The following is a 13,628-nucleotide window of genomic DNA, read 5'->3' as shown; positions in this document are numbered from 1 at the left end:
GAGCTGTGATCAAAGCAGCAATGGAGTCTTTGGGTCCAATGTGGCAACCACCCTTTGTCCAACATAGGTATTGTTTCCGACACATTGCTGCGAACTACCATGGAAGATACAAGAAGGATAATGAGCGTCAATTACTTGTGCGCATGGGTAAGTGAAACTGATGTAGTTTGTTTTCTTTCGATCCTTTTGATATGGTTAGTAAGTTATACATTTTTTGATCAGGTTACAAACTTCTTCCTCGAACGTTTGAATCAATGCTTCAAGATTTGCGGGCGAAGAACGAGGAAGGATACGATTACATCAATCTCATCGATAAAGAAATATGGACGAAAGCATATGATGGTGGATATCGATATGGACACATGACGACCAACTTGGCATCTATCAGCTGCAGTATGCATGCCCGTGCATATATTTTAACTTCATCATCTGACGCGTCCTCGCTCAACTCCCGAAAATTGGCATCTAACCAATTTAACGGTATCTGACCACCGTTAAAACTTTTCGGGACACGTCCTAGATTATCCCGACACAAAGCAGTCCAGGAACCTTGCGCGATCCCCGATATCACATCTCCATCCACCGAAAGCCCCAGGTGCATAGAAACATCCTCAAGTGTAATTGTGCACTCTCCGCACGGAAGATGAAATGTGTGGGTCTCCGGCCTCCACCGCTCTACTAAGGCAGAAATAAGGTATGGTTCTATCTTACAGTGACCCTGATATCTACCTATGTAACCAAATTCAGCCTCTACTAAATACAACAAGACACGACTAGGTATCACTAACTTAAGGTTCCTAATAAAAGGATCTAATACACGGTCATTCTCCTAAAATTAAATAATTACAAAAATTAATTCTTAATCTAATAATCATGCATTAAATAAATCAACAAATTATTACTAATAATTTTAATTAAATTAAAACGTTAAAATGTTACCGTATTAGCAAAGTGTCGAGATATATGATTTCCATCCAAGCAAAGTAGATCGTCTTCCATTTTATATTTGCAAAAAAATTAATTAAGTAAAATATTAAATAAATTAAATACTTAAATAAATTAAATACAAAATATTAAAAATATAATAAAATATACCTTAGATAGAGATTATAAGAGTAGTTGAGAGAAATTGAGAGAATTTGGTGTGATGAAAGTGATTGAGGATGAGAGTATTTATAGGGAGGGATTGAGGTGTGAAACGTCGGGGTAGGTGGGTAATTATACCTAAGGCGCGCTGCAAGGGGTGCGCCTTACTGACGCGTGGCAGATTCTCAGGTAAGGCGCAGCCCTTGTCCCGCGCTATACCCTACGTGGCCTAAGGCACGCCCCAGGGGCCGCGCTATACACACGTGTATCCCATGTCAGCATAAGGCGCGCCTTATCCCACGTAGCACCAAATCAGCGTTAAGCGCGCTTCAGGGGGCGCACCTTTCTGCAAAGGGTGTTAGATCGGGAAATATAGTCTGAACGGTGCCTGATCGGGGAAAAAAGCGATGGACGGTGATATGTCGGGAAAATCGCCCACCATTTAAAGAGTTAAATTCATCGTTTATCTTTATATTTTGTCTATTTTTCCTCGCTTGTTTCAAAAAACATAATATATAATCATATTAGTTTATATTTAATTAAGATATGATTAATTTTGACTTTTTTAATTAAGTTGTGTTCACCACGAGTTAATTATCGCTAACAGTTAACATATTAGGTGATGTGGTATTTTGATATAATCACACATTTGATCCATATTATTTATATATACTCTCAATTTAATCATATTTTTAATAAATTAAAATAAATTTAATTCTTTAATCAAATGATATCACGTGTCACTGATGTCACGTATCACTATTCGATTGGAGGACAAACTTTTATTTTAATTTAATATATTTATTTTCCACCAATACTTTGAAAAGTTAGTCCTCTAACCGAATGGTGACACGTGGTACGACACACTGTACAAATGACACGTGGTATCATTCGATTGGAGGATTAAATTTATTTTAATTTATTAAAAGTAAGACTAAAATGAGAGAAAACATAAAAATAGAGACCGAATGTGTGATTATATCAAAATATGTAATAATGGTTAACTCGTGGTGACCACATTTTAATTAAATAAAAACGAAAGTGATTGCATATTATGTATTTTAAAATTAGTGAGAAAAAATAGACAAAAGACAAACATATGTAATCAACCATGTAGTTAATCTTTATTTAAATACTTTTTATATCTTAAATATTTTTATATAATTAATGAAGGACTGTTATGATATTCTCTGTTTATAATTTTTCAATTATATTTTTATTTTATCACGGGTTTGATTGAGTTAAATCGAATTTTTTAATAATTTAAGTGATTACAATATATTATCTATTTATATTATTTGTTAGTCATTGATGATATACACACTATACAAACGTAGCTGCTTGAATCTAAAACCTTTAAAAACAACAACACTCATCTTATCGAGATGGCTAAATAGTTTGAGTTTTAGAAAAAAAAATATCTTTAATGCATTAAATAGTAAATGTAATATTTCACTTAAAACTTTTACATACCATATATTGATTTGGATTTTTTTGAGTGTATTGATTCTGTGAAAGCTCTGTTTCTAATTCTAACCAAATTAGGTGTCTTTTATGGACTATTATTGCACCTTTAAATGAGTATTTTTTTTTTGTATTTTAGTCAATCTACACGTAAGTACAAGGTTGATTGTTTAAATAAAAAAGGTTTAACTTTAATTTGCTATAAATTAAAGGTCAATGCTTAATAAAAATACCTCTCAAAAGTCAATGATTCATTTAAGTGTGTAAAAAAAGTAAGAGATTAAATTTTGATGATTTTAATAAATATTTAGCTTAATATTAAAATAAGTGTCAAAAATATATTGTTACTCTCAAATAGGTGTTTAAATTATTTTTTGACTCATCATGATATCTAACGTTATAAACGTTACCATTTTAGGTGCTCGGGCCGTCAACGACGTTAATTTTCCCTTTAGGTGACACGTGTTATAATCTAGTAATTTTAGAAAATTTTAAATAAATAAAAATAATTTATTTTCGAAAAAGCCTCCATTTTTTCTCCATAAAATATCAAAAAAAAATCTCAAACTCTTAAAATCTCTTATACTAGTCTCATTTACTCCAACTGACGGTCATCACCGTCCATCTATTCGTTGGCGAATGACCACCTATACGTTGCCGACCACCCAACGACCTGTCACAACTCTTACTATCATCTCAAAACCAAAAAATTCTTAAAAATCTAAATTTAAATTTCTAATCCTTAAAATCTCAAATACTCAATCCTTCAAATTCAATTGTGATAGTCGATTGTTTCGCCAATTGAGCTAGCCGACCATTTGGTTTGCCGTTTGGCCATGGAAGGAGGGAGAAGGAGAGCACGCGGGTAAAGGTTTGGGTTTTTTTTCTCTCTAATAATATTTTTATTTTTTAAGAAAAATAAAAGTTTTAAAATTTTAAGATTATGATATGTGTCACTTAACAGAGTTTTATAACGACCATTATGGGCGAGTCACCTAAAGTGATAACGTTTGTAACGTTAGGTACCGAGATGAGTTAAAAATAAATTAACATATATTTAGGAATAACTGTATAATTTAGACATTTATTTTAATATTAAGTGTAAATATTTTAACCAATCCAATTTTTTTTAAATAATACGAACTTACAAGCCAATCAGTCAAACGTCAAACTTGAGTGGTTTTCGTGCTCAAACACATACGACCATACGAGTCATGCGAGAAGCATTGTTTGGGAATTCAACTTTGGTAACCTTTAATACAAATTTATACTTCTGACCTCAAAAAGCTATGATCTTATAAATATATTTAATAATTCAGGTTTAGCAGCCTAACATGCTAACACAAAAAAGGAATATAATATTGACACCTTTCTTTATATATATAAACGGTAGTGGAGTCACATTATGTATTGTATTATTATTTCACCCCAAATTCTTTCGAATTTATTTTTTTATAAAAATATTTAAAAATAAATTCGATATCACTTTAATTTTAAATGGAGGTTAATATCTTAAAACTTTTGAATTTATTTTTGATAAAAATATTATATAACGATTAGTATTAGCAGCTTCAAGCAGCACTAGATTCGCAATATCGTTTAACGACGACTCAAATAGTTTTTTAATACTATTCTGCTCTCTGACTTTAAAGGTTTTTAATTTTTTCAGTGAATTTAATATATTTGATTCTTTTTGTCACTAAATTTTACTCTCTTCCTTATTTTGATGATTCTATTGTTAAATAGTTAACGTCGTTAAAAACGACGTTGTTTAAAAAAAACAAAATTTTCATCAAAACGACATCGTTTTCATTTATATAACTGTCTATTTTAACATAGTTAACTATTTAACGACCATGTGGCTAAAAACCTCATTATATATATTAAATCTAGTGAAGAAATTGAAAAAAAAATTAAAGTACAATGAGTGAAATAGGAGAAATAATAAATTGCAGTTACCAAATTTGTAATTTACTCTAAAAATAATACCAAATCTTTTATAATTTCCATAGAATAATTCATTAAAAAAAGGGCAACTAAATATCTTCTTATTTCAAAGACTTTCTGCTTTAATTAAGGGAACGGATATGATCTCCACTTCATTTGTTGGACATTTCAAATTAAGAGAATCCAATTCCCTATAAAAGGAAAAGATTGCTTACAAGCTAAATCATAATGGATATTGTGGGTCATGTATACAATAAAAACTTACCAAACAAAACAATGCCTATGTATCGATTATTGCTATTTTAATATATGGATTTGAGTTTAAATATGTATTCCAATTTTGAGATCTACTGGTAGAGTTTAATTAATCTGTTTTGAGCTTAAATTAAAATTTGGATTTGAGTTTAAAATGATTCAAACAAAATTTCATACATATAAGGTTGTTTTTATGATATCTAAGTTATAATGAACGTTTAATCTCCTTATTGCAGTCGTTGGTGCTTAAACCTGTAGTCTCTAAGAACAACAACGATTCTTTTAATCACTGAGGTAAGTTAGTTCATGCATAAATAAGTGATTTGAATATTTTATCTTATGTCTATTTTAAATTATATTTGTAAATGCTGTAGGCATATATGCCAAATTCAAAGTGTTTGGTTTCTATTAGTACCTTAAACGTATTGAATTTCACTAAGGGGGCGTTTGGATGGGGGAATGTGGGATTCTAATGGGAATGAAATCCACATTCTCCAATTTGGTTAGTCGAGAATCTCATTCCCGGTAATGTAAGATTACCAATAGTGAATTTTTTGGGTATATTACCGGGAATGTCATTACTTGCCTTTCGTTAGGTATTGTTGGATTACCGGTGTTTTGGACTAAAATACCCATAAATTTTTTTCTCAAAAATATCATTCTTATGTCATTGAATAATAAAAATTCTACGAAGGTTAAATTACAAATTTATCCTTAAACTATTTTAGATTTACAAAAAAAATCTATAATTAAAATTTTATATGAAGTTCAGGGGTTAAAATAAAATTTTACCCTTTCATTAAACCTTTTTATATTTTCAATTTTATAAAAAATATATATATAAATTTTATGAATTTAATTTTTTTAAAGAAAATATATAAATATTTTCCAACTTGTTAAAAAATAAATATATAATAAGGACAATTTGGTCAAATATATGTTTCAATAATCTTTTATTCCTTTAACCAAACACATTAATCTTACATTCATGCTAAACCAACCAAACATAAAATACAACATTCACAGTAATCATATTCACTGGTAATCTTACATTCCCACTGGTAATCTTACATTTCATGAACCAAATGCACCCTAAAATGCAGATTACAAATAATTAATTTTTTGGGGTATATTACCCGAAATGCCATTACGTCCATTTCCTTAGGTATTGTCGGATTACCGGCGTTTTGGACTAAAATGCCCTTAATTTTTTTTCTTTAAAAATATCATTCTTCTGTTATTGAATAATAAAAATTCTACGAATGTTAAATTATAAATTTATCTATAAACTATTTTAGATTTACAAAAAATATCTATAATTAAAATTTTATATGAAGTTTAGGGGTTAAAATAAAATTTTACCATTTCATTAAACCTTTTTATATTTTTAATTTTGTAAAAAAAATTATATAAATTTTATGAATTTAAATTTTTAAAGAAAATATATAACTATTTTCCAACTTTAAAAAAAAAACAAATATATAATAAGGACAATTTGGTCAAATATATATTCCAATAATCTTTTATTCCTTTAACCAAATACAATAATCTTACATTCTAGTTAAACCAACCAAACACAAAATACAACATTCCCAGTAATTCTATTCCCTGATAATCTTACATTCTGTAAACTAAATGCATCCTTAGAGTAACCTACATTTTTTTTTCTTTTACTGTCTCTCTTATTTTATTTACTAAACTTTTAATTTTTTTAATTTATTTATTGAATTTTGAAATTATTTTTGTTTCAATCACTCTTACTTATTTTTTTTTCATGTAATGTGACATTATTATTATTATATTAATAAATATAGATTAAAATAAAAATTATATTAAATTAAATTGAAATAAAAATCTAAAATCATATCCAAAACCATAAATCAAAAAAAAAAAATCCTCAAACCCTAAATCACCCACCCCACCTTCGACGACCTTACCCTCTCTAACCCACTTATTCCTTTTAAGTCATTTCCCTTCACGGTGGATCAATAACTCACGGTGGGTCAACAAGATAACGATCAACATCTTTAGCTCAAAGAGACATCTCCGATGCGTCTTCTATCCAAAAGCCATCATTGGTTTCCTTGTCTTCCGATGAAGGTAAAAAAGTAAGATTTGAGGTGGTTCGCCAAGAATTTGGCATCTCCGATCATCGACCCAATCATCGATGGGTGAATCTCCTCGGTGTTAGTTTGGTTTTAGGGATGAAGTGTATTAGAATTTTTGGGATTTAATGAATCTGAAGGTGTAATGTCGGTGGATGAAGGATGGCCATAAAGGAAGGTGTTGTGTCGGTGGACGGGGATGATCGGAAAGGAAGGGGTGGGTTGGTGAGGTTGAGGCTGTCGAAGGTGGGGTGAATGTTTGTAATTAGGATTTGGATATAATTTTTGGGATTTTAGATTTTTTTAAAAATTTAATATACATTTATTAATATAATAATAATTAAACTGCCACATCACATGAAAAAATAATAAAATAAGTTAGAGTGACCAAAATAGGAGTAATGTCAAATTATGTGAGTAAATTAAAAAACATTACAAGTATAATGAATGAAACAAAAAAGACTAAAGTTAGTTTAAGAATCATGTAATTTACCCTTCACTTAAATTTAAAGCTCAGTTTGACTCTAGTGTTGCATAAAAAACGGAAAGAAAACCGGAGATTTCGAGGAAATAATTGGAATTATTCCCAATATTATACATACTCTACCAGCGTTCAACCCTATGCATTTTGAATGTGTTAACGGAAATGTAATCAACTTTATTTATTTCAAAAGATTTAAATTCCGTAAATTTGGTTACTTTTCTATATATATTATAGACTGCATAATTTAAAGTGTTTATCAAAACTAAATACCATTTTTTATTATAAGAATCTTAGACTACTTTTTAAAATTAGTTGGTAATAAAATAACTTTTAAATTTAAAATTAAAAAAAAATCTATTTTTGAATAAATACTGGTTAATAATTGAGTTACTTTATTTATTGTTTCCACTACATTAAAAGATATTATTATAAATAGAGACAGTAAGAAAATATATTAAATACAGTAATATCTTGAGAATAATATTTATATTAAAAGAAGTTGGTCATTGATATGTCAAGTTCTAATCTAATTCCCAACACAGTCGGTAAGAAGTCCGCGTCCAAACTGCGTCGTTTGGTAAGAGCAAGTTGGCATTCATTTTCACGTGCTTTTACCGGCTATTACCGGGAAACTTTACACACCGTTATTACAAAAGGACGGGAGTGTTTTATTTTTCGGATAAAAAATCTTTTCTTCTCTAATCTATTAGTATAGATCCTCGTTCACTATATAGTCTTCCTTCTCTTCTTCTTCCACCCATCTCTTTCTATATCTCCTCACCTAGCATTTTCCGGCGAAATCGCCGGTCATTTTCTATCTAAGATTTGCCGGAGGATTCATTTTAGAGATTTTTTTTGCTCTATAGAGGTCTGCTCTTTAATATTTAAAAGCCTATTCTTTCGGTGGGGTTTTGGTGGAGTTTCGGATCTGTTTTTTTATTTGGTGGAATGATTTGCAGTATTTATTTTTTTCATGCTCTTTGTTGGTTTCTTCTTGGTATGCATCTTCATGCTTTTCCTATTGATATTTTAAAATTTTTGATTGATTTGTTTTCTTATAGTATGTGCAGTTAAAAAAATGCAAACATCACTGTCCATTTTTCTAATTTAAAAAAATATTTGGTGTGCATCATTCCAAATCCATATCTTATATATAATATTGATGGTTGGGGGTTGGTTGTTGGAAATTTCCTTTACCTTTCGACCATCCTGGTAATGTAATGAACGAGAGTTTTGATTTATTTTCTCCTTGTTGAATGGTGTTTTTATTTTGTAAATACAGTCGGCATAGCATTTTAGATTTTCAGTTTCTATGTTAACCATGTTTCTTTGCTATTCTTAAGGGTTCTGTACTTTATTGTTATCCAATCTAATCCCTTTTTGTGTGTTTTTGAACATTAGATCTCTTGTTCTGAAACTTGCTAGTTTCATTTTTTGATCATTGAAGATAAAAGAAAATGGATGGGACTAAAGTGACGGGTCTTAGAAATGTGAGCTCTACTTGCTCGATCTCAGAGACAGAAGACTTTGATCTCTCACGCCTCCTTGATAAGCCAAGGCTTAACATCGAGAGGCAAAGATCATTTGATGAGAGATCGTTGGGGGAGCTTTCTATTGGTCTCTCAAGGGGAGCTCATGATAGCCATGAGACCACGCACTCACCCGGTTGGAGGTCTGGTTTCAATACTCCAGCCTCATCGACTAGAAACTCCTTTGAGCCACACCCGATGGTGGCTGAAGCATGGGAAGCTCTCAGGAGATCGTTGGTATATTTCAGAGGACAACCAGTTGGTACCGTTGCAGCATATGACCATGCTTCCGAGGAAGTTTTGAACTATGATCAGGTAAGATTCTCATCAGATACTCTGAACCGTTTGCTTTATTGATTCAAATTGTTGTCGCATATGTATAGAATGTAAACTAATATTTATTATTGCTTATGATGAGAATTATGCTTTCGATCTAGAGATAATTGTTAATTATAGAATGTTTGAACCTGAATAGTAAATACCTTGATCCACGTTAGATAACTTTGATTAGGTGAAACTTCAAGTCAAACATGAACCAGAACTTACTTTAACATGAATAGAGATTTCTGATTGATAAAAGTAGGTATGGTGGGGAAGAAAGTGAATATTAAGCTTAATGATCGTTGAACGTTTTTCTGAAAAAACAAAGCTAAAAAATGTTTGTTGTTATTTCTAATACTGTAAACCCATTACCATGTGGTCAGTTAAAATATTGAAATCCTCTAAGAGTGTTTAGTTCGGGGTTTGTTCAGGTTTTTGTTCGAGACTTTGTACCCAGTGCTTTGGCTTTTCTAATGAATGGAGAGCCTGAGATAGTTAAGAACTTTCTCTTGAAGACTCTTCAGCTTCAAGGATGGGAGAAAAAAATAGATAGATTCAAGCTAGGGGAAGGTGCTATGCCTGCTAGCTTCAAAGTTCTTCATGATCCTGTACGCAAATCGGACACAATTGTTGCTGATTTTGGTGAGAGTGCCATTGGGAGAGTTGCTCCAGTTGACTCTGGATTCTGGTGGATCATTCTGCTCCGTGCATATACAAAATCTACAGGGGATTTATCTCTAGCTGAGACACCTGAATGTCAAAAAGGAATGAGGCTCATACTTACTCTTTGTCTATCAGAAGGATTTGATACATTCCCAACCCTACTTTGTGCCGATGGATGCTCTATGATTGATCGACGCATGGTAAACTATTTGTCTAGTCTTATTTTTTCCCTCTTTCTTTTCTGCATGAATATGTGCTTTGCCTGCTCATAAATGTATCATCACTTGGTGATCTGATAGTTTTATTTTATGCGAGACATGCAATGCATCTTAGAAATTAAAAGTAGCACAAATTATGAAAACTAAAATTTAGATATAATACGCATTATTCATTGAAAAAAGTGTGACAGATGGTTTATTATTGTTATTGATGTGTGGTGGAGAGAAAGTGGAGCAGTATGACCTATAGAAATCCGGTTCCTTGGTTTTAATTTAGTAACATGTGGTTTACTGCAATGATCCAACTGCTGTAATTTATTTGTTTGTTTAGGTCAATCAACTCTTGGTTTTGTAATCAATCTCCTAATGTCTTTGTAAGATATTGAAGCAAATGATTTCAAAATATGTTCCATTTTTATATATTATCACATTTATATTTGTTTGCATGAGAGTGAATGGTTCTGTTGTGAGTTTTTACAAAAGGATCAGTCCCTAATATATGATCCACCATCTAATGGGACTGTAGCTAGCTAATAACAGAGAAAATGGTCCACGTCAACTTTTTCATATCCTTCTATAAAGGTGAACCAGATATATTTATATCCTGTCATTGCTAAGAGCTGGTAGGATCTAGTTAGTGTGTCTTTTTTATTAATGAATGTGATGCTAATAGTCCAAGTGAACTGTTCGCAATATCTCAGAAGCATGGTGCTATTCCTGTGTAGCAGAGTTTTAAACGATAGTACATGGCAGACTTGGGCTGAGTATCGGAACACAAGCTATGGATAGGATAACAATAATATACCATTCCTGTAGCATTCTGATAGTCTGTTACTTGATAGGGCAGACAAGAATGATGGAGGCTTGGGTGCCAAAACTGATGCATATTGATTCTCTATATTCTAAAGATGAAGTATCTGTTTCGGACATGAAAACCATTTAGCAAATGGCTCTTCTGGATGATCAGATCCATGTTAATTGTAACTGATTTATTATGAAGGTTCGCCTTGGTTCTCATCATTGGAGGAAATATTAGTTAACTGATGCATATGTATTTTGTATTGTGTGATAAAAACGTGTTCTTTTTGTTATTCTATTCTGACAACTCAACCTTTGAGATATTGTTTGTTTGACCTAATAGTTTTAATAGTTGTATGGAGGGCAGCTCACCAGTATGACTTAAACTTATTGCATCTCTCTCTCTCTCTATATATATATATATATATATAGAGAGAGAGAGAGAGACTCATACACACGTTTATGTGTTTTTATTATTTGTCCCCACACACTCCCTTTGCATCTCTAAAACCAATGAGTCTTAGGAGCATGTTCTAGTAAAGGTGTGAACCTTTTTCTTTGGCATTTACAGGGTGTTTATGGCTATCCTATTGAGATTCAAGCACTTTTCTTTATGGCATTGAGGTGTGCTCTGTCAATGCTGAAGCATGATGCTGAAGGCAAAGAATGCATTGAAAGAATCGTGAAGCGTTTGCATGCTTTGAGTTATCACATGCGGAGTTACTTTTGGCTTGACTTCCAACAACTAAATGATATTTATAGATATAAAACTGAGGAGTACTCTCACACCGCGGTAAATAAGTTTAATGTTATTCCTGATTCTATCCCAGACTGGGTATTTGATTTTATGCCATGTCGTGGTGGCTACTTTATCGGCAATGTTAGTCCTGCAAGGATGGATTTTCGATGGTTTTGTTTGGGTAACTGCATAGCAATTCTATCTTCTCTCGCAACACCGGAGCAATCAATGGCTATAATGGACCTTATTGAGGAGCGTTGGGATGAGCTTGTTGGAGAAATGCCTCTAAAAATAGCTTATCCTGCAATTGAAAGTCATGAATGGCGACTTGTAACTGGTTGTGATCCTAAGAACACAAGATGGAGTTATCACAATGGAGGATCTTGGCCAGGTAAGGCCTTTACTTTCTAATCTATCTTTATTTTGGTGCCTTAGATCTTATAAGAAAGGAAATTAATATTTGTTATCTCAATCAGAACATAATGATTATTTATAAAATTTCTGAAATCATGAACATGGATATTGATGTTTGTTGTATTTGTAAATTGCCCTTCTACCTAATCCTGCAATTCCTCCCTATTTTGCGTGCAGTGCTTTTGTGGTTGCTGACAGCTGCTTGCATAAAAACGGGAAGGCCGCAAATTGCAAGACGTGCGATTGACCTTGCCGAGTCACGCCTGTTGAAAGACGGCTGGCCAGAATACTATGATGGCAAACTCGGGAGATTTATCGGTAAACAAGCTAGGAAGTTTCAGACATGGTCAATAGCTGGATATTTAGTGGCAAAAATGATGCTGGAGGATCCATCGCACTTGGGGATGATTTCTTTGGAGGAGGACAAACAGATGAAGCCATTGATAAAGAGATCATCTTCTTGGACCTGCTAAAGCTGTCCAAACAAAAAGGAAATAACACAAACATGGCAAGAGGACCGACTTCAAAAGGTTCCATTGTATCACTACGAGTCTTGCTTCTTCTTCACGTTATGTTTTCTTTTAGTCGCGAAAATGGTGACAAGAAAAAGGAGTTACTTTTGCAGCCATGGCTGATTGGCTCATGCATTGTTTTCTATTACAAGTACACACTAAAGGAATTAAGTTTATGGAGGCTGGTGCCATATCCATATGTATTGAATTACCTGAAAATAATTTTCATTTATTAAATTCAAGCATGCAATTTGACTATTTCTTAATGCTTATTGATTGAAACTCCAATGATAGCATAGCTTCTTTACGACACTAATGTTCTTGCAACTAGGTAGTCCTAGAACATATATTTTTGCATGTAATGTGATATGTCTAAAAGTTTTAAATTCTCATATAATTTAGATATTTTCTTTATATTTTCAATTGGTAATATATTTTCGTCTTTAAAATATTATAAATTCACCCTTTAAAATTTTATAATTTTATAAGTTCACTCCTACCATAGAATCTTCCTTTCGCCGCTCAATCCATTCACGTGGATTAACCAAAATATCCAACAATATGGTGGAGTTAGCAGAATACGAGGTGGTGGGTGGATAAAAGCGTTCGTTGGACTTACCTATCTGAAAATCAACGCGAGCCAAAGCTCCACCTACCACTAATATTGGGGATGGAGGGGGACCATGGAGTTAGCAAAACGCCAAAAGACGTGAGAATCCATGTAACCCCCTCAGACCGATGTGGGTAACTTGATCCGATATGGAGTATCACATTAGGGCCACCGGAGCGACCCACTATAAAAATAGCGAAAAATTTAAAACTTTTATTAAAACATGTAACTTATAAAATGATTTATCAGTATGCAGAAACAAAACAGATTTTCAGACTCGTATATAAAACAAAATACAATTACATGCCCCCTAATCACATATATCATACTCTACAACAACGCCGGAAGAATTCCCTTACTGAAGTTGATAGTTGTACTGGTACAATTCTTTTAACCTGCAATGGTGAGTAATAGAGTGAGCTTCGAAAAGCTCAGTAATACAGAACTACCAGATGATGCTGCAAGAAATGTCGATAAATGAAA

General features: G+C 32.3%; 1 protein-coding gene across 2 annotated transcripts; it reads left to right on the top strand.

The window, feature by feature from the left end:
- The first annotated feature begins 8,078 nt into the window (after positions 1–8,078).
- LOC120129031 (probable alkaline/neutral invertase D) lies at positions 8,079–12,534 on the top strand. Of its 2 annotated transcripts, none has more exons than XM_039146633.1 (4): positions 8,079–8,209; positions 8,743–9,185; positions 9,623–10,054; positions 11,442–12,020. In XM_039146633.1, exons 2-4 carry the CDS (start codon positions 8,799–8,801, stop codon positions 12,018–12,020), a joined length of 1,398 nt encoding a protein of 465 aa, XP_039002564.1. In that variant the 5' UTR covers positions 8,079–8,209; positions 8,743–8,798. The 2 variants fall into 2 exon arrangements, with proteins under 2 accessions (XP_039002564.1, XP_039002562.1); XM_039146631.1 differs by lacking the exon at positions 8,079–8,209 and adding an exon at positions 12,201–12,534 and having other exon boundaries at positions 8,784–9,185; positions 11,442–12,000.
- The last annotated feature ends 1,094 nt before the right edge of the window (positions 12,535–13,628 follow it).

The sequence above is a fragment of the Hibiscus syriacus genome, unplaced genomic scaffold (assembly GCF_006381635.1).
Source record: "Hibiscus syriacus cultivar Baekdansim isolate YM2019G1 unplaced genomic scaffold, ASM638163v2 tig00110482_pilon, whole genome shotgun sequence".
NCBI lineage: Eukaryota > Viridiplantae > Streptophyta > Magnoliopsida > Malvales > Malvaceae > Hibiscus > Hibiscus syriacus.
Note: the sequence above shows the minus strand (reverse complement) of the source record. Positions and strands in the feature narration are given on the sequence as shown.

Coding starts and splice junctions, on each gene's coding strand:
- LOC120129031 (XM_039146631.1), top strand. CDS start 8,799: ATGGATGGGACTAAAGTGACGGGTCTTAGAAATGTGAGCTCTACTTGC. Junction 10,055..11,441: donor CTATGATTGATCGACGCATG/GTAAACTATTTG, acceptor TGGCATTTACAG/GGTGTTTATGGCTATCCTAT. Junction 12,001..12,200: donor CAATGGAGGATCTTGGCCAG/GTAAGGCCTTTA, acceptor TTTTGCGTGCAG/TGCTTTTGTGGTTGCTGACA.